General features: G+C 38.5%; 1 protein-coding gene across 1 annotated transcript in view; it reads left to right on the top strand.

The window, feature by feature from the left end:
- LOC120800018 (microtubule-associated tumor suppressor 1 homolog) overlaps window positions 1-22356 on the top strand; it is a 78966-nt gene that overhangs the window by 6000 nt on the left and 50610 nt on the right. The window contains exons 2-3 of the mRNA XM_040145729.1: window positions 20217-21784; window positions 21872-22321. Of these exons, the coding sequence (XP_040001663.1) occupies window positions 20597-21784; window positions 21872-22321 (1638 nt within the window). The 5' untranslated portion in view covers window positions 20217-20596. The remainder of the gene's footprint in view (window positions 1-20216; window positions 21785-21871; window positions 22322-22356) is intronic.

The following is a 22356-nucleotide window of genomic DNA, read 5'->3' as shown; positions in this document are numbered from 1 at the left end:
ACAAGTCTTGCTTTTCTGGAGACACTCCAACCCAGTTTTCTTGCCGTAATGATTTGACCCTTGTCAAACTTGCCCAGGTTTTTTCTGTCATCAACATGTTGACTAAGAGAATCAAATGTTCACTTACAAATATATCCCATACCCTGACAAGTGCTGTTGTTACAAAATAATTAATGTTATTTTTCATCTGTGAATGGTCATAATGTTTTAGCTCATCTGTGTATATTTTTTTAAGTTAAAAGCTTTGGTGTAACCTTTGGATTTGTAAACAATAACACAATGAACGTAGTTAGTGCCACATTTCTTGTAGGGAGGAATTCATCTTTTTAACAGCTACATTCCGTTTAGGTGTTCATTTACCTTTTTTGATCCATGACCTAGTTTTTAGATCCTACATTTTTTATGACCCCAGAAGTTAGAAAGTTTTCAATTTGTCATGTGAAAACAGCTTTGATAGGTTCAACAGGTATGCAGCCCCCTATAGAATTGCAAATTGAAGTGTGAAAAAAATTATACAGTTAAATAGGCAGTGGCATTAGGTTTTGGAGCATGAATATCAGTAAGATGAGTTTTAAACTACAAGGAGATGAGCTTTGCTGCAGCAAAGAATAAAATGTATGAGTTAGCTTTTGAGAAATGTAGAAACAGCCTTAGACTCAGAGGAGCCATGCAGATTTGAAATCATATAATGTATTTTCAGTGGGCTTCCTAAGTCACACAACTTGTAGCAGATGGAGGACTATGCCACTCATCAGTTCAACATTACACAGACACACACACACTTTCCTCAGTCTGTAGCTGCAGTTTATTTTTCATTACTGTAGTGCCTTTCATGCACATTGAGCAGCTCTCCTCTCCAGGCCTCAGCATGAAGGTATTTGACTGTCTTTAATTGGCCCAGCCAAAGCCTAGATCTAAACTCCTTAGAAAATCTGTGAAGAGTCATGTTGATAGCACATGCTTCCCACCCAATTTGATGGACAGAAGAATGGGATAAACTGCCCAAATCCAGGTGTGCAAAGCTTGTAGAGACTTACCCAAGAACGCTCAAAGCTGCAACTGCTGCCAAATATTTTCTACAAAGTACTGGGTTAAGGGTCTGAATACTTTTGTGAATGAGAGATTTCAGTTTTTGACTTTTAATTAATTATACAAATATTTCTAAAAAAATATTTTCTCTTTGTCCTTTTGGGTTATTGAGTGTAGATTGTTGGACAAACATGGCACTTTTATCAATTTAAAATTAAATCTACAACACAAAGTGTTTTAAAAAGTGAAACGGTCTGAACACTTTCTGAAGACACTGTACATGCTTTGAAGGAAACATTAGTTGCTTGCCCTCCCTTTGTCACTTCAGTGTTTTTCCTTTTTCAGCTTTATCTGCAAAACAATTTGTCTGTATGTGTTGCATGTTTTTACACACATGTATTGTCCTCTGAGACTTTGCATGTTTCGAAAGCCTAAAAATTCAGACCACGCGACCATTTAAGCTTCAATTTGTAGAGTACTTCAAGGCCTTCTTTTAAGATTGAAAGTTAAATCAGATTATTGTGCATTAATTCCCGTTTGCACTGCCAAACTGTCTTCCCTTGAGAAATAAATTTATAATTGATGTTGGGCTTTAAGCCAAAGTCACATGGTTTTGGCAACTGGAGAAATTTCGTTTGGAAGCACATATGAAATCTTGGGCAAAATTAAACACAGTTTTACAAAAATGTTTCATCATTTTTTTTTGTTTCATGAAGATGAAGTGCAATTAAACCTATGTTGTGTGTACATGTAGTTAAGCCATATACAGTTGCCGTTGTTGGATCACATGCATAGTAAAGTTGAAGGTGCTCAGTGTTTTCTTCACTAAGCTGCTGCATGTGATGTATAATGACTGCTGGGATTTAACTCATGTCAACATTCTGTTTGTTCATGAGGCCTCACAGCTGGTTTAATCTCAACTGTTTTTGGAGTCTTTTTGCACATTTCACACAGTGACCTCCCTTATTGTGGTACTCTAATCATGGCTCAATCTTTGTTTTTGTCTTATACCAGTTCACATGATCAAATTTTATCTGAGGTAATGATTTAAGAAGAAACCTACAACCAAGCAGTTTTTATTGAAGCCTTCTTGCTGTTTTTTTGGGGTACTGCATGTTTAGAAGCTCAAGGGGACCTTTGTGCTCCATTTGACATTATATGCTCAGAGGAATTAATGATATTATAGGCAGAAAGAAAAGTGAATAATGCAGACAGATGTAAAAATAACAATGGGGATCTGGATGAAAATCAGAAAAATAAAATGACAGAAAGCTATTATGGTGTGCAATATAAGTCAGTGAGTAGCTCTGTATGCTTACAGAGCATTTAAAGATTAAGAAAAAAGACACCATTAGTGCACGATGTGTAGCCCTTTAATGTCAGTCAGATATTCTTACAAGGCACAATTATACCTTTGAAAATGAAGTAGTTTTCATGAAATCTAAGCATCCATTGTAAAATTATTATATTAAGTATACATCCAACAACCCTTTTAATGAATCTCCAGGAGGACTTGTATCCTTATTTTAAAACTCTTATTTTAAATGTTAATGAGCCACAGCTGGTCTGTATTTACTGTACCTGACACCAATTGTGGCTTGTGAACTAAACAGCAGTGGAGATCCTAGATAATTATACATTAGGTCTAAGTACTGTAGTCCTTATACAGTCGTATGCAAAAGTCTGGCCCAGGTGAAATATCATATTTTGTTGAGTTTTGGAGTGAAAAGTAAAGTACAGTAAATACAAGTGAGTAAAGTAAAGTAAATACAACCCCTGTAGTAAACGGAAATTAAAAATTCAAATGTTAATGCGCTGTTACTTTTTGATGAAAAACAAATTAAATGGTAATTGTGGCCCATGTAGTTTGGGAACAGTACTAAGTCAGTACTTAGTAACAGTAGTAACAGACTCGCCTTTGTTGCTCAGTGTTTCCTCTCCATGCAATTATGAGCCCCTGTTGATGAAAGTTCACACGGTTCATTAATATTCATGATAAAACATAACCACTGCTACTTCTGCATTCTACACTGCATGCAGCTGACTGGGACTAGTATGAAAGGAAGGGGACCCTGCCACACACCCACATACAAATACACGCACGCATAGGGTTGTAACAGTTTAGCAAACCAACGCAGTACTCGTAGTACACGTACTCATGCTGCTCATGAGTGAGTGTGCAGTTGCAGTAGACCTCCCTACCTCTCCTAACAGAAAGTCTTCTAATCAGCTAACTGCTTTCGCAAAGGCAGTAGAAATATAACATAAGTGCCAGTTTTGACTTAAACAAAGTGAACGTTTCCCAATGTTCATGGCCAAGCTAAATGGTTAATAGTTAATTTTGTTAGGCTACACATTAACACCGTTGCGTAGCCTATTCCATACCCTGCTGTAATACCTGCACACTCTGCATTAATTACTCTGGATGGGCATCTAATTAAACGGACAGTACAAATAGTGTACCGAATTACTAAGGTCTGTTTGGAATACAATGAACCATATGTAAACATTGCACCACCTCATTTATCTCGTTATTCAAATTATATTTGCATTTTCAGATGAGTCTGAAAGACTGGCTCATTAAGTTTATATTATCTATTTCTATTTGTGTTAAAAAAATTACTGTAAGTAATTTTCTGTGTTGAGGCATTTCATTCAGACATTTATTACTACAGCTATGTGGGCCTCCACAACCTTTCACTTGTCAAAAACTCCTGGTAAATTACCACACATGACAAGGTTAGCATATTAACCCCATCTAGAATGATTCTAATTTGAGCGATTGCTCCACAGACAGACGTAAATATGGGTCCGGCATCACGTGTTGGACGTGCGCACAACAGCACTGTTGCTGACAAAAATGCTAGGGTAAACTTAACTGCCATTTGTTATTTAAATTTCGGACAGAGGAAACTGCAAGCTGAAAGAGCTTTGATATATATATGTATTTTTTACATCCTCCACTGCTTTGTATGGATCAATTAGCTTCATTTTCAGATCCTCAGTTGCTTAGAGGAGTCTGGGGTTGTTTAGTGTGACCACAAGGTTTGAAGAGTCAGAAAATTCATCAACTCATCAATTCATCATTCTTCATAAGCTAGTAGCTAACTTTTTCTGTCTGCTGTTTGGTGCTAAACAGTGAGCATATTTTTTTCGTAGTCATTGAAAAATTGTCTATTCTCAGCTCATGTCCTTTTTAGAAAATAACAATATTATGGAGAAATTTCAGTCAGATTTCATGGCACGTCACAGCATGGAGTCAGCTCTACTTAAAGTTTCCAATGACCTACTGCGGTCTCTTGACTCTGGAAAATGTGCCATACTAATTTTACTAGCCCAAAGCTCTGCCCTCGATACGGTTGTTCATACTATTCTCCTGAACCGTCTTGAACACCAGGTTGGTATCCAGAGTAGGGCTCACCAGTGATTCGCCTTACACCTAACAGATAGATCTTTTTCTGTCAAATCTAATCTGTTCCCATTACCTGTGGAATACCTCAAGGCTCCATTCTACGGGCCCATTTTGTTTGCCTTATACATGCTCCCTTTAGGCTTCATCTTCCAAAAATACATTATCTTCTACCATTGCTACGCGGATAACACTCAGCTCTACCAACCAACCTGGTGATAATAATAACAACTCAGTTAAGTCTCTCCTTGACTGCCACCAGGATGTAAAATATTAGATGGCCAATAACTCTCTTCAATTAAATGATAATAAGACCGAACTGGTCTCGTTGGGTTCCAAAATCTTGGTGTCATCTCTGATCCAGCTATAAAATTTGATAAACAAATTAACATTTTAGCTTTTTTTTGTTGTCTTCAGTATCTTTGGACATTTTATTAAATATTCTTATTATACAAAATTTGTTAATTTGCATTTATTTCTGAAGATATTCTAACTTCTGTACTTAAAATTAAGGGAATGCCAATAATTTCAACTATGACTGTAAACTTGATTTTGACTTTGACTTGACATATAGGGGTTGAAGGAGTTTTTTAAAGGAAACGGCTGCCAAAAGTTTTTATGAGAGCAGTGAGACTAAACCATACCATAGTAAGTGTGCTGTGACATTAAAAACAATTTTGTATGATTTTGACACAATTAGAGCCCCTTTCTGATTACACAGTGGTGTTGTTCAATGTTAGTATCAAATATATTGATTAATGTAAGTTTAGCTTGTGAAGAAGTGCCAAAAAATGAAAAACTATAAGTGACGTTATACCAGCTAGTTTGCAGTGTAAAATCAGTTTGGATCAGATGTAGGTCACGCCCACAAGAAAAATAGAAAACCTGTTCCAAGAAGTTATTCAAGGTAAGTTGTTATCATCAGCTACTATTGTCAGCTAATGGCCATATTTCTACTATGTCCATAAATTCATGACAGACACCTTTTTTAGAAAGAGAAAAAATTATATTTTGGCATTTGTACAGGGAGCATTAACATTGTTTAGTAAGGTCCACTCCCTCTTTGACATAGCAGGGTGAATGACATGAAGTCATCTTAATAGCTTTACTAGGCCAGTGGATTGCTCAATCACCCGTGTTGGATACAGTTAATTTCAAAATGGAGTTTTTGCTGCAGGGTCTATGTGGCATGTGAGTGCCCACTTGAGTCATGCAATCAGTGAACTGAATCACAGTTAATGTAAGTTTCTGATCTGTTGCCACATTAGTAATTTCTTATGCATGCAAATGCAGAGCAAGGTTCAAAAAATATTTGTTGCATTGATTTCATATGCTGTTCTCTTACTTCTTAAAGGAAATAACTTTTGTTTTACAATCTTGATCTTATTATTGTTTGGGTGTGGGTCTTTATTTTGTATTTTTGTCCATCATTCCTATTGGATGTGATAAAATATCACTCACAAACTTAAAGGTCCCATTTTGTAGAAAGTGATATTTACATGTCTTTTTTGACTATAAAGTAGGTGTAGGAGCTATAAACTGTAAATTAAGTATCAAGTGAAAGTATCAAAATGCTCATTCCACGGAGAATGACACCACGTATTTAGAAACTGTGTCTGTAAACGAGCTGTCAGGACTTCTGTAAGGTTGTGATGTCACAACTATACAGTCACTGCCCTCAGCCATTTTCCACGAGCACTGCCCACGCGGACCCACTGTCCAAATTTTATTTTTTTTTTCATATATTTTTTATTTTTTATTTTTTATTTTTAACTTTTTTAAGAACAAGACACCAAGCGGTCATTCTGTCGCTGAGCTGGCAAGCTACAAGACATAAAAATGTCGAGGAAACACTGCACAATCATTTGATGTAGTTACAGCATGTAAACTAATCTTTATTGGTAAGGTATGACTACACCAGGAAAGTGCTACAAGGTTATAGGATTACTGCAATCTATGTTACGGTTGCTAAATAATATAAAGTAAGTGTAATTGCATCAAATTAAGTGTATAATAACTAAGGCTATTGTTACACGAATTGAATTTTTACACCTATAATTTTTACAAAATAAGCCTGAGTTAGTTAACTGACCATTTTGATTACAGCTGCGCACAGCATTACTGTAACATTTACATTACTCTGTCACTGTACTCTTTCACAATATCATGCGACTGACTCTGGCTCAATGATGTAAGGTTGGATAAGATTTTCTCAGCGGAGGCAATCGGCAATTGCATTTACTGGTGAATTTTACCAAGCTACAGTAGGCTACAATATATTTCCTGTGATGTATTTCCCGTAGTCTTTTAATGCTCACTTTCCAGCCTGCACTCTGGTTTGAAAGAAAAACTCTTACCCCTCTGGACTATCAAAACTCTTCCAACTCCCCCATTGCTCAACTCACTGCTCAATGACGATGACTAGTGCTACAAACAACCACCTATCACTTTTTAGCTATAGAGACTAGAAAACTTCAAGCCGAAAACTTAATTACACATATCTGCTGGAGATCTCTAATGAGCGAGCTTATTTTTCCTGTTATAAAAATGTGAGTATTCCTTGTAAACTCAAATTTTGAAAGGCTAAAACCCACTGCATCAGACCTGTAGAACAAAAATGTTGTTTTTGCAGTGCCCACAGGTCAATAAAACAAATTGTGTCACTTGCCCACTTCAATTCAATTCAGTTTTCAGTAGTCAAATTCTAACATGAGACAATCATAACTTGTCTTGTCTATGGTAAAGCTGCAGGCTGCTCCATATGTAGGCCCCCCATAAGTCATAAAACATCTATCTGGGTCACCTTAGAGAGACTTGAAACTATAGTGTATAGGGCTATACTATCTGCTCAGATTTAGCAAAATGCATAATCCTTATGTTATGTTGGTTTGTCCAGTTACTTCTATGCCTCTGAAAGTGAGGGACTATGGCAATAATTCCCAAGCATTTTTGTTAAACCCCTTAAATTAAAGCTGAAAATTTATATTTCAATTACATCTTGATTGCTTCATTTCAAATTCATTGTGGTGGTGTACAGAGACAAAATTACGAATATTGTGTCACTGTCCAAATATTATGGATCCAACTGTATATGTGCATGATAATTTTTCTGTCAATTCAGTTTGAGTTTAGACATTTAAAGTGAGGACATTTTGGCTGCAGAATCTTCTAAGAATATCTGCGTGTCTGGGTAATCACTATTGATATGAAAAGAAAGACCATTAGCAGTTTAGTGCTAATGGTGTTATTGGTTGCAGGAGTCTGTTTCCTCTCAGACTCCTGCAACCATAACAGGGAGGGGGCCTAACGTTGCATAGCAACAGCCAACCCAGTTGGACTGGTCAAGACTGGCTCCTCCTACTCTTTTGGAAGTGGAGGGCGGACTCTGACCAGGGTAAGGTTACCTGGAAGACAGAGAGACACACACACCCACACACTTTTTCCTTCACACTTCCTGACTCAGTTGTGTGTATAAACACAGACATGGGACTGACTTTTCCCTCCCACACTAAAGCTTGAGGAAGAGGTGTGTGTGTGTGTGTGTGTGTGTGTGTGTGTGTGTGTGTGTGTGTGTGTGTGTGTGTTAGTTGAGGAATGTCTTTCCCTCTTGCCATAGTCCTATGCCAGAAACAGCAGTTTGCATTGACTAAGTCTGTTTCACACACGCACACCCACACACACACACACACACACACACACACACACACACACACACACACACACATGTTGATCAAGGTCACTTTTGAGGACATTACATAGACTTGCATTCATTTCCTGGAGACGTACCCTAACCCTAACCTTACACGCTGACCCAAAAATCAGCTTCTGTCCCATATGAGGACACGGCTTTTGTCTCCAATTCGACGAGCCGTCCCCAATTAACTGGTCTTTAGTCTGAAATATGTCCCCAAAAGTAGCCTATGTAAGACAGCTAGACACACACACACACACACACACACACTGTTTCTTCTTACTGCAGCACCGAGCAGCATGCTCGTGTTTCAGACCCAAAAAGGGAGGTGTATCCCTCCCTCCCTTTCTCAACCGCCGTCACAGCCTGCATACTCTTCCCTTGCCTGTGTCCTAACAAACGCTTACTCATAGCAGTGATGGGATAAGAAAGGAGGCATGAACGTACAGTGCAGTGCAGCAACGGGTCTGTCCGTGTGTGAGGAGGAGGATCGACTGTGTGTGAGGAAAGACAGCCAACTGTTAGCCAGTCTAAAGTGAGGAATCTAAGCGAGCTGAAGTAGCTTCCAGGATTTTTAGCTGGATGGTTTTTTGCGGCATTGCAGCCTGAGAAGAAGGAAACAGACAAGTAAGTTACAGCTGTGACAGTTACGTATCAGATTAGGATATGTGCATGTGTGGTTTCTTATTCATGTGTGTGCATTCTGAGGCATATTTCTTTTGGAAAGCAAATGGTCTGTGCACTTAGAGATGTTGGCTGGTGCAAAACAAGTCCATCATTTCAAACTAACTTGTATCATGGTGATAATTTCCAGCCAATTACCTTAAATGATTGTACACAACTAATTTTATATATAGTAAATAGTATAGTGATAATTCTTATTATACTGTAGAAAATACTTATTTTTGTAATTGTGATTACATTTGGAAATCATACCCTGTTTTTGAGTATTTAACCTTTCGCTTGTAGCCTAGACTTGGCATGTTTCAGAACGTGCTGAGAAATCCTCTAAATTTCTGTAAAGTCCAGGAAAAATTCCTGTACATTTAGCATAGTTAGAAAAGAGTATTTGAGATTTTGATTAAGGTAATAAGGCGGTGATGCCAGAGTGATGGCTAAACTGAAGATACTAACCATTGATGTAGTCTTTCCTCTTTAGACTTTGAAGACGGTGGGTTTGATGGTTTCCAGATGCTTTGTTGAGATGACTGAACATGTAACTAAATCGTTTCATAATGTACTTTGACTTTAGTCAAAGCATTGTTTCACTGAGCTGAAAGTGGCAGATTTGCAGTTGTCTTTTGTTTAAATGCAGTTTAACATAGAGGCCAATGAAGTCCTAAAAATTAAGTGCTTACAATACTTATTTTTTCAAATCTATATTACTAATGTTGGTCTATAGATAAATCAAGAGCTAAAACAATCATTTAGCAAACTGTCAAATATGTGTTTTTGACAGCTAAATGCATTTTAATGTTGAAATCATCTTAACATCTTAATTTAAAGTAACCAACAGGCATACATTTAAATTAAAATGTTTTTAAGTTCATGTGATTATATGAAAGGTATAGGCCCAAAATGAAAAGCAGTCATGAGGTACTGCAGTAATTTTAAAAGACAAAGTAACCTACTGTATGCTAATATGTTAGCTTGCTTCAGGTCCCAAGTGAAAATAACTGTAACAAGTGATGGATTAATACCATCATAGGAAGACATAACCTGATAGTGATAAAGTTCAGCAGCCGGAGCCGAGGTTTCGCTGTTCCCTGAGGATGGGAACAGGATCACACAGGGGTTTAGAGAGCAATGATACATCTAAGAGATCAGACAGTTTAGAGACTTTGAGACTTTAATGATGATTTGAAAAGCTACAACTTTCGAGGTTACATTTTATACTATTCAAAAATTTTTCCCAAAAAGTGCGAGTGGAGTCCAACAGTGCATTATTGCTTGTTTCAGGAATTTTGGTTCATGCAGTAAAACCATTGTACAGCTCTGACTGTGTGAACATTTCTGACCATGTATGGGCAGACCACATGCTCTGTATTTCACTGATGAGAAACACTTATAATACCAGATGAATGTAATTTTTGCATTGGTATTTTGGTGATAAACAATTTGGCATCCAAGTTACGTAGCTTTTTTTCACTACTACAGTAAGGCACAGGACACTAATAAGGCTACAGTTCAAATTAATCCTCATCCACTGCCATGTATCCAGGTATTGATCTGCTAAGATAGTGGTAGTGTCAGAGCTGGAGAGGGACGGCTAGTTGGTTATATAATAACAGTTCACTCCGCACTGTGTAGTATAACCTCAGGACCAGTCCTGATTGGGCTGGCAGCCAGCAAACAAGCTCTGTTCCTGCTACTAGTACCTTCATTATTACTCTCCACACTGCTCTCACTGTCCATTAGGATCACTCTCATTACTCAAATACTGCCTCTGTTTGTTTCAGCCGTGAATCACTGTGTTTTATACAGTTTCTTCTGACATTGATCTTAATATTGTTTTTCACCTGGCTCTTGAACATCATAACTATCCTTGTGCTGCTGGTAGCATTTTCAGCTGCTTTATAGACATAAGAGTGTATCATGTTATTGTCATAATATTCATATTAGAAAATACAATGACATTGATATGACCGCTAGTGTTTCTTGATGTCTCTCACCTCAGTTCCACTACCATCCCCACTGTAGGATTATAGGGAGAATCAGTAGTGTGCATTTATGTCCTTTACATCATCCCAACACACACACACCCTGTCAGCAGTGTCACATTTCCTGCTACAACCTCACACACAGTGCTCATGTCATGTCAGCATAGATTCAATTCAATTCAATTTTATTTATATAGTGCCAAATCATAACAGAGGTTATCTCAGGACATCTTTCATGTAGAGCAGGTCTAGACCGTACTCTTTATAGTTATATTTACAGAAACCCGACATTCCCATATGAGTAAACACTTGGCGACAGTGGCAAGGAAAAAACTCCGTATTAAGAGGTAGAAACCTTGAACAGAACCCGGCTCATGGTAGGCAGCCACCTGCCCCGACCGGCTGGGTTGAGAGAGACAGAGAGAGAGAATGAGAGAGAGAGGGAGAAAAAGGGGGGGGGCAAGCACAGTAGACGTGTAACATAAAGATGTGTAACAATAGTGAGACTAATAATAAAATTAATAATTATAACAATAGGGTGAATAATAGTACTAATAAAACTAAAGATGATAGTTGTGATAGTCATGATAGATGACTAAAGAAGATATAGATGATAATCATAATATCTGAGGCAGTGGGTGCTGAGCAGGATCATGGGGGCTGTAGGTGGTTTTCAGTCACAGATCCAGACTCTCTAGCACCAGGGGCAGAAATACCTGCAGAAAGAGACAGCAAGAGAGAGGAGAGAGAGACGAGAAATCACAAAACTATGAGAGAGAAGAGAGAGAAGAAGTCGCGTTAGGAGATTGAATTGCACGCACACAAATGTACATAGGCGTGCTCTTACCGGTAAACACTCGCACACCTCTGCAGTGAATGTAGGCGGGAAAATCCTGATGGCAGCATGACACAAGCTGCTTATTAAGTCACACAGTCACATTCATCTTCTCTCAGAATGACTAAGCAGTCTGTTTATTTCTATGGCAATCACTTTTTCTGTATTGGGGTTAACCTTTGTGTGTGATGCAGCGAGAGGCAGAGTGTAATTTCAGCTGCTGTCTTACATACACCACTACGATAGTAACCCTGCCATTGTAAGCTTATAATTAATACTGTATGTGTGTCATCTCCGTTTTGTGACTGCAGAGATGTATGCCACTGCATACATGCATACTGTATCACTATACAGTACTGTGTTAAAACTGTTTGTTGCTGTAATGTGATGCTGTGGTGATACTCGCCAACTGTTTCTTTGTAGGAAAGGTGCCTCCTACCTGTTAACCAGCTCCCTCGTTGGCTGTGTGTATGGATGAAACAAAAACCATCAGCACAGGGCATGCTTTATTTTCCATCATAAATAAATCAAATGGATCCAGTTCAAAATAATTTCAGCAGATATCTTGATTGGATTTTCTTCAAAATCTGAAATTATGGGCAGATTGTTGTTTTGGGAAATCATTGGGCGGGCATTAGCTAATTTCCACACTGTGTGCATTTTAAATCACCTAAAATACAGTTTAATTGAGACTGCCTGTGTAATGTAAAACCACTTGTGTAACATAAGCAATTGTGTCTTAGATGTGCTGCTCTAGTCCTTTCAGATGGATGAATCTGAAGCTCGATTCGATATTGTTGCCTCTGCCTTGTAATTCTGATAAAGGAGATATATATAAGTTTTGCTATCACTACATAGCAAGGCAATGTTAGTATTAACAGCTGTTTACTTATCAGTGTAGAGGAAATGTTGCAAATTCAGCAACAAACTTCATTTCTTTACTCACCAAGAGCTGTCTCCAGTGGTGGAAAGCAGCACCAATGTTGGCTCTTGTTTTGTTTCTATTTCTATCACTTCTTTTCTTATACTGAAGATAGGATGCTAACCAGCTGGCCCCAGTCTGACCGGCCTGTTCTAATCACTGTAGCATCCAGTCTTCTCTAAAAAAGTAGCACTGCTCAGAAGGTATATTCTAAGCATCTATGTTCTTTTGTAAATGCAACAATGGCTGACGCCACACAAGAAACCATGTTCAGCGGCAGAGAAAGCTTACAAATAGCACCTTAACTGTTAATACTGTCCTGCTGCTGCAAAGACAGCATCAGTAAAAGTAGCTCATCAGGGTAGCAAGCTTAACATAATGACAGCTCACCTGAGCCAATATTTGTAGAGAGGATACTTAAAAATGATTTAAAAAAAAAAAAAAAGAATCGTCAAAAATTACTGTTGCCTTGTTTAGTAGATGTGTTTTGAAGAACAATCATGGTCAGTGCTAACTGTGGTTACAAACACATTGTATTGCCTGTGGCTGCTTCACAATATAAATCACTCAGTTTTGCTTGTTTTGCATTTAATGTGAAGCAGCAGCAGAAGAAAAAACTTTGCATTAGCAGTAACTTAATACAGCCCTGACAGTGTTCAGACTGCAGCGCAATAAAAAGTGAAGGTGAATTTAATTAAATAAAATCGTGCTGGATTACGTGCTGAATCCTTTTCCTTTACAGTTATGTCCACCACGGAGGTTATGTCTTCACCCGTGTCTGTATGTTGGTTTGTTTGTTTGCTTATTTGTCGGCAGGATTTCTCACAAAGGACTGAACCAATTTTGCACCAAACTTGGTGTAGGAATGGGGCATTGGCTAGGGAAGAACCCATTAAATTTAGAGGGAGATCCGGATCATTTACTATGAATTTGAGTTTTTTTTCTCTGAAATCGGTTGTATGTTGTTTGACATTTGCCTTGGTGGAGGTCTGTGCTCTCTGAGTGCCTTTTTAGTTGTTTTGGTTGTTTGTTAGTTTGTTTGTCTGCAGGATTACACAAAAAGTACTGAATTAAGTTACACCAAACTTGGTGGAGGGATGGGGCATTGGCCAGGGAAGGACCAATTACATTTTGGTGTGGATCTGGTTAAAGGGGCTGATCCAGGAATTTTTTTCCTTAACATTTTCTTCAGTATTTGGCCTTGGCGGAGGTATGCACTCTACTGAGTGCTGTTCTATTTAGTTAGGCAATCTGAGTCCAGCGCAGGAAAGGTGGACCACCAATACAAAAACTACTTTATGCAGAGATGATAGGTGAATGTAAATACTTTGAATGCTTCTTGCAGAAAAAATGCTGACCTTAAACATGATCTACAATGGTGTCTGATTTAATGAAAATCTAACATTAAATGTTAATGAATTTAACTTTTGATTACCTTAACAGCCAGCAAAAAAATTAAATGAAAGTAGTTTGCGAATGTTCAGCACTCTTCTTCAGTGGTGTTCATCGATGATGTGATTGCTGATAGAAGTAGCAGGATGAATACGGAAGTGTATAAGGCTATACTATCTGCTCAGATTCAGCCAAATGCTGCAAAACTGTAAGGACTGTGCTTCATAGTACAGATGGATAATGACCCAAAACATACTGCGAAAGTAATCCAAGAGCTTCTCGAGGCAAAGAAATGGGATAATCTTCAATGGCCAAGTCAGTCACCCGACCTCAACCCAATTGAGCATGCTTTTCACTTACTGAAGACAAAACTGAGGAGCAGAAAGACCTACAAAAAGGCCTGGAAAAGCATCTCAAGGGAGGAAGCTCAGCATTTGGTTATGTCCATGGGACATTGAATGCAAAGTATTGAAAATAATCCTTTTATTTATAATTATATTGGTTTGTCCAATTACTTCTGAGCCTCTGAAAATGAGGGACTATGTATAAAAATGGCTGTAATTCCTTTAATTTAAAACAGTTGATGCAATACTTTTGTTAAACCCCTTGAATTAAGGCTGAATGTCCACACTTCAATCACATCTTGATTGCTTCATTTCAAATAAATTGTGATGGTGCACAGGAGCAAAATTATGAAAATTGTGTTTATTGTCCAAATATTCATGTACCTAACTGTAAGTTCATATGCTGTATTTGTATTCTGTCCTCCTCTGTTCAGCTACTGTATGTTCTCCTTCATCAAGCTGGTTGATTCGGCTTCATTTTCAGGGAGCAGTGACTCTAGACTGACTGAACATTTGAAATATGTTGAGATCTCCTCAATTGTAAGTACTGATATAAGATTGCAGTACTGTTGTAGCTGATTGAGGTGGAGCTAGTTTAACTACTTTATATAAACTTAGGTACTTCTGTCCAGTGGTTCCCAACCTAGGGGTCGGGCCCCTCTAAAGTGTCACAAGATAAATCTGAGGGGTTTTGAGATGATTAATGGGGTAAGAAAGATGATAAAACAAAGTTGTCTTTCAGAAATTCGTATTGATTTTTGGACTTTTCTTTAATATTTGTGTTTTGGTTAAATATTGGACAATTTTACTTCATAGACATTTGAAAACTTGGGGGCCCAAACTAGACATTGTTTTTTTATAAGGGGACACAAGCCAAAAAGGTTGAGAACCAATGGTTTCATTTTTAACATATCGTTGTATTTCCTATGCTTATCTTATTCATTTTTTAAAATGTAAATCTTAATTTCTAAACTAAGTAGTTACTATAGCTGTCAAATAAATGTAGTGGAGTAAAAAGCACCATATTTACTTTTAAAATGTGGTCGAGTAGAAGTAAAATAAAACGAAAATACAGAGGTAAAGTACAAGAAAAAGACTAAAATCTTAAGAGTTTCTCATTATGCCAAAAGAAAAATTTCTTCTAACTTTGCCCTCAATAATGCCAAGGAGGACTAAGGAAGACTACTTGTGACAGAAGCAACAGAGTTATTGTACTTCATTTTGAGAATGACTCGCAATAACAACATGACTGCTGTGTGAGATAGTTAAACAATGATTCTAATACAGTTATACATGGATGTGTAAAATGCTATGCTGAATTTCTACTATATTGTACATGGTACAATGACTAGAATTTCGTTTAACCAGTGTCCTGCTACACCAAATTCAAATATTAACAGATCAAAGCTACCCAGTGTCTGCACTTTGGCACTGAGCAACTCCTCTTTAGCATTCTGTGTGTTAAACATTCACATAAAGAGGAACAAAAAAAAAAAAAACCATAGGAGCGGAGATAGAGATTCAGGCTCAAGTCAGCTCCACAGACTACACAAGAAAAAAAGCTTTTCTGTTTGCTAACCTGAAGTCCAGGTTAAAACAACAGTCTGAATAGCAGAAAAGGAGGGATAACACAGGATAGCAAGACAAATAACTTTTGCTCAGGGGGCTCCAATGATTGAGATGTGTCTAAAATAATTTTAAAAATTGTGTACAATTTTAAATTATTAGAGTAGCCTATAACGATTGATTGATATTGCCAATAAATGCTTTGGCAGCCTGATAGAGGCCTTGTGAATGTCTGATAACTCCCCCCTGAGAAAGTTGTCCTAAATGAGACTTTGAAAAACAGTGAACTAGACAAGACAGTGGTTGGGGAAGAGAGCTGGTTGAATGATTATAAAGCTTGGAAAAATAAAATACTCTGGTCCTTAAAGGTAAACGGGGGAAAAGAAAGTGCTGTTGATTACATAGTGGAGAGCTTGTGGTAAAAACTGAGAAATGGTGATTTCCATTTCATCATCATGTGTGTATGGTTATCTTAGCCCGTGCTGCAGCCATGAGGCTTGTTGTTTGAGTTGGTCCAATCCGGTTGAAAGCGAGGTCTGCCTCCTTCCTTGTAGTTTTACTTTGTTTATACAGTTGTTCTCTTGTTTGAAATTAACCTCTGTGTACAATGATAAGAGCAAAGCAAAGAAAAAGTTACATCACAATATATTATGAAGTAATATGGCATCTGCAGGGGCTGATTGCATGACACGAGGCAGATTGAAAGATATGTTTAAGGGAAATGTGTCACCTTTGACCTCTTGTGAATATTTAATAGTGGCTACGAATGTAAGCAATACTGCATCTGTACTGTCTTTAATGTGTTCAGTCTAAAAGAACACCAAAACTACTGCAATTTAACAGACAGTTATCTGAAGCTGGGATCACGATACTTTAAAATCCTAACTGAGTGTTGAAGACATATAGCATCCTGGTTACAGTGGCTGAAATTTTTAATGAATACAGTCCACTGCATTGTCCATTATCTCAAACAACATGATTATATTCAGATTGATGTCATTTTGACAGTGCTGAGTAGTCTGAGGCTTAATCCGGAGACTAGCGATTGGAATCATAAACATTATACACTGCTGTCTGTGTTAATGTGCCCTGTTCTGCACAGGCCAGAGATGAAACTTGATTTTGAAAATCAGTATTTATGGCCAAATCATATTGTGTGTTCTGAACTTAAATATAAAGACTTTAACTTGGTTAAAGTCATAAAGGATATGAAAGTAAAGAAAGGAAATACATTTTTTTACCCATGTACTGTATTAACCCTGGGACAGTATAGGTATGATTAGATCGAATTAAAAATCATCCTAAATAGTAGTCTATAAAATATTTATGTTTTGCATACATTTATTAGATGTCTTATCCTTCTCACTGTGCAAGATCAGGTTTCTTTTAGTTGCTTATCTGCTGAGATGTTGCACAGTTAGTAAAACAATATGCATTGAATCTGCTTCGGTAAACTCAGTGGACTTAATGTCACATAATTATTTTCCTCTTGTTTTTTTATTCTCATTATTTACAATTTCTTAACTTACTTGGAATAACGTGTATTTGCATCAACTGAGTAAATTCCCACAAATTGGATTTCTGAACGTACAATTATTATTCTCCAGAAAACATTGATCCCTTACACTACCTTATTATTTACAAAACAAACACATCTTCTTGTGTATTCACACTGAATTGGTTCACTCACAATAGGAAGCTGCTCTGGCTTGACTTGGGATTGAAAGTTTTTTCCCAGTGTTGAAGAAATATTCGGTTTTTCCAAATGGATTTGAATACCCAGCAATTATTAAATTAGTTAATTTAGTTAAGTTAATATACTAAATCATTTTATACTGTTTATTAGGCCTCCTGTTGTAATTGCTGAGTAGTGCCTCTTTAATCTTGTGTTCACTCATGTCACTCTCTTCCTCTTCATCTTTTCCTCTTCCACTTCATCCAGCTATGGGCATAACCTGCTTGACAAGCATGTCTTAATGCATCACAGGGTCTAACCGCTCAACAATAGTCATTAAACTTGTGGATTAGCCCTGTTATTCACTTCAAACTCATGTGCGCACACACACACACACACGCACACACGCACACACAGACACTCAGTGACAGTTAGGCCCTCAGAGCCTGATGGTGAAACTGATTCTAACAGGAATGGATGAGATGTTTGGTTGGTCGAGGGCAGTGCAGGGGCTAAAGCCAGAGAAAGTCAGTTCAGTTTTAGAGGCCTCATGTCACAGAAAGCGGGCTGTTCACTCTTCCTGACTGTAATGTGGGACAGCCTTTCTCTCTTTGTCATTTGTTGAGTTGGATCATTCAAATTAATTTGTCTGTTCCATTGTTGAGAAAATTACCCTCATGAAACATGTAAACCAAAATTAAATGAGATTTCATCAGGATATGAGTTTGAATAGTGATGTTCCCGGACTGTCTGAAATGGCCCAGTGAATGCCAGAGGGCAGGCGCTGTCTGTCTTTTCCAGACAAAATATTTCTCATAGATGGGACAAGCCAACCCACCTGAAAGGACTTTGTAAGGCATCATTTTAAGTTTCTTTAGAGTGCCCTAAAAATACCCACAATGCATCAAAAAATTTCTATAGAGTAAACTACTGAGTGTCTATTCTATAGGGAGCAGTGTTTGCCATTACTGACTGTGAGGTTGACCACTTGTGTTTGTGTTTGACATGTAATGCGTGTTTGGAAAGTTTAAACTCCAGTCTAATTGCCTTACATATCTGTATGTGTTTCTGAAGGACATACAGACTTTCCTACCAGTTTCTCTGCATGGCCAGCACTTCTGATGAATCTAATGCATTTTTGATTGACAGGACTGTTTGATAATGCCTTGAAGCGTGGCTGTCTCTATGATTTGACCCAACTTTAGCTCATACGTTATGAGTTAGTGAGGAGCTAGACTGGGGATATTATAACTATTTCACAAGGCTCTGACTGTTATTACAGAACTTACTTATTATGTGGTGTTTGTTATTTTGTCCACCCATTGTATTTAAAGTGTGAGCGTTGAGCAGTGGCAACCACTGGAATCACGTCTATGCTTGTTTCTTGTAGCAAAAGATTTTTCTGTATTGTTCAAATTGTGACTGACATTTTTGTCTATGCTTTTATCTCAGTTATATCACATATTCCACTGTCACAAGCGCTAAAATCACAAGCTGGTAAATGCACACAGAAATGTATAGTGGTGAAAAACTTCTGCAGCAACTAAGGAGCTTACTCAAATGAAAATAAATTATTAAAAATGGTTGATGTCATCTGTGTTTGTATGGTGAGTGGTTCATTACAGGTAATTCTGCCCCTCACAGATTCCGATATCCTGTTTGAGCAAGCTAATGGTTTCCTGAGCAGTTGAGGGCTTTTAACTGTGCCTCTACTCTGTCTGTCTACCTGGAAGTGAGTCAACTCTCTGTGCCGCCCAGGGGCTCTGTCATTACTGGATAATGGAGATGGGGCACTGTCCTGGATCTGATTGCCTTTATATAGCTGCTCCTCTTTTTTTCTTTTTGTCCCTGACCCACATACGCACATGCACGCTTACAGACATGCATGGGCAGCCACTAGCATACAGCAGGTGTCAGTCTCGCTCTTTGCATGAATTCTGTCTACTAAAGAGGAAAATCAGAGCCTCAAGACGTAAATTGATGATGTAATAAGTTGACACTTTATGGAGCTCGTTAACTGACACTAAATTAGTGACAGACTTTGGAGTCTGAGGAAGTTTTACATTCGTGTTACATTCAAGTGGGTTTCATCTGAACGTGGGGTCTCTGGTCGAGAAAATGAATTATATGGGTCAAAAGTCAATGTTCCATCCCAATCATCACTCCCTAAAGGAGTTTGACTGTGACTGGTCTTCACACTCATTTCACAAGGCTATTCAAGTTCTTGATTTTAGCCTCTAGAGGGCAGCATTTCTTAAGTCGTTTACCATCAGTTTGTGGAGACACTGCGTTTTTTCAGCAGAAAACAGAATGGCGGTTCAACAGGGGGCAAAATAAGATGTACATAAAAGTAATAAATAGTAAAATAATAATGTTATTAAAATGATTACATCATTTAGTGTTTTATCAATTACAGGAGTTTTAGATATCATGTAAAATTCAAAACGTCTTTCTTAAATATAAGTTTCCAACTAAATAGTATACTAGTGTCACCACTAATCATCTTTGTACAATAGAAGGACATTACGTTTTCTTTCAGTGCTGTTCTTTTTTTTTACCATTTTTGAGAGGAAACAGGGTAATTATCTAGAACTGAAATTGATTCCATTGATTTCATGGATACAGTTATGCTGATGTTTTATCAAAATTAAAAGTTTAAACGTTTAATTTGCTTTCTTCGTTTTGTTTTTCAGATGTTTTCACCAGCAGTCCTGAAAATGTGGAATCTTTTCTTCAAATAAGATGCGAGGATCAGTCTCATACCCTTAAATGGATACTTTGCTAAATTACAGTTATGCATTTGACAAGGGCACAATGACTTACAGCTCTTTTGGAAATAATGCAGCATATTTGTGCAGTGTTTAAAATAAGTGGATGGACTGCAACTCTATGACATACTTAAGATATTATCAAAACACAGATGTAGAAATCCAAAGCCCTATGGAGAATGAATTGGAAATTCCATCAGATGTCATTATCGAAAGCATAAAGAGGATTAAAGCTGAAAAACTGTCAAGACCTCTATTCATTGTTATTTCACTACCAACTACCCCTGTGCCTTCCTGGCCGCGAGATGAGTGTTTCTGAACCCAGTGAGAGCTACCCTGTCAGGGGGAAAGTTGGATCTGGCATGATGCTCCCTCTACACAGTGCTGGAGACCACAATGGGAATACTTACTCAGTTTCATCTTCCTCCTCCTCCTCCTCCTCTTCATTTCTGGGGGAGTTGTCTCCTGAGTCACTGCGGAGTCTAAGCAGCCTCAGTGGGGGCCGAACCGACAGCCCATTGGACTATGACATGTTTGAGGTCACCCTGATGACGACAGTGATGACCAAAACAGACAAAATGACAGACGTGGTAATTTCAAAATGGGTGCCAAAGGAGGATAGTAAACCAGATGACAATGATGCTGTCATGGTAGGAAAGATACAAAATGCAATGGAGCTGTCAGAGTCCAATGACAACTCTGTGTCTCTCTACCTGGATGCCAACAGCGGCGAATACTGCCAAGACACCTGCAACGATAATGACAACTTGACTCGGGCCCTGTCGCTGACGACCAACAGCCCTGGCTGTGGCAATAATGATGACCTCAGCAGTGGAAGTGGAAGAAGGCATGGCCTCTCAATTCCAGATTCAGATGCAACGGAAATCCCTGCTGACGATGAAGAGGAGGCTTTGTTTTTGTCTGTAAGTTCCAACATGGCTGTACGGAGGAGCAGCACAACCTTCACAACCTCAACAAGTCAATCCAGCATTGGCCTCATCATTCCAGGTGGCTCTGCTGCGATGAATGAGCTCCAGACAGAAGGAACTGTGGCTGTGAGTGTGGCTTATGATGAGAAACCAGAGCTGGGGTTAGAAGGGCCTGAGGTGGCCTGTCCTCTGGATCTACCTATAGACAGCCAAAGAGAACCACCTCCTACTGAGGACCTTAGTGAAATCATCCAGATATTATCATCTTCTCCTTCTTCTACCACTCCAGCACAAGATTCTAAGGAATTGACATCGCTTCCACCTGAGGAAGCTGAAAGCTGCACAGGGGGCTCCCAAACCAGCCGGCCTAACACCAGTCAGCCTGCCAGAGCAGCAAAAACCAAACCAACCACTGCTACTTCAATGTCTCCCAAGATGACTGCTTTCACAGGCATCAAACCATCCAGTCTGGAGGCAAAGAGAGTTTCCAAACTGGACCTAAAAAATGTCAAGGCTAAAGTTGGATCCCGGTTCACCCCAACCCCACCTAAAACACCCAGCCAGGTACTGTTGTGCAATTGCAAAGCTTACATATATCAAGTACTGTAGAGCTGTTGTCTGTCTAATATTTGATATTTCTCTTCTACTCAGCAGAACAAATCTGCTCCAGCTAATGGAAAGAAAGCTGTTCCTAGGAAGGAGGAAGTGCAGACTGGGGATGGTGGTGAAAGTCATAGGTCATCTGCAGATCAAGTGGCTGTGGTGCGGAAACCCATCAGAGGAAAGAGCAGTAACTTCAAAACCAACCACAAGACAGCATCCAATGACTCTGCTCAGCCAGAGAGGAAGAGTGTGGCTGTCAGTCAAAGACGCTCTACTTCGACTGGTTCTTTGGGGTCTGAAGTGGTTGAGGAAGGATCCCTGGATACTCCCAAGAAGGCTGTCCAGGAAGTGCCTGATAAACATGGAACAACTGAGAGTGTGGAGACAACACATCCAAGTGAAGATGGTGGTAAAGAGTCTGTGGAGGACCCAAGCAAGGGAACTGGAGAGGCTGTCATGACAGAGGGTGCTGTGGAGAAACCAAGAAGTCATAGCACGGTGAAAACTATGTGTGTGTGTGTGTGTGTGTGTGT

Source organism: Xiphias gladius, chromosome 15, assembly GCF_016859285.1.
Source record: "Xiphias gladius isolate SHS-SW01 ecotype Sanya breed wild chromosome 15, ASM1685928v1, whole genome shotgun sequence".
In the NCBI taxonomy this organism is placed as follows: domain Eukaryota; kingdom Metazoa; phylum Chordata; class Actinopteri; order Istiophoriformes; family Xiphiidae; genus Xiphias; species Xiphias gladius.
Note: the sequence above shows the minus strand (reverse complement) of the source record. Positions and strands in the feature narration are given on the sequence as shown.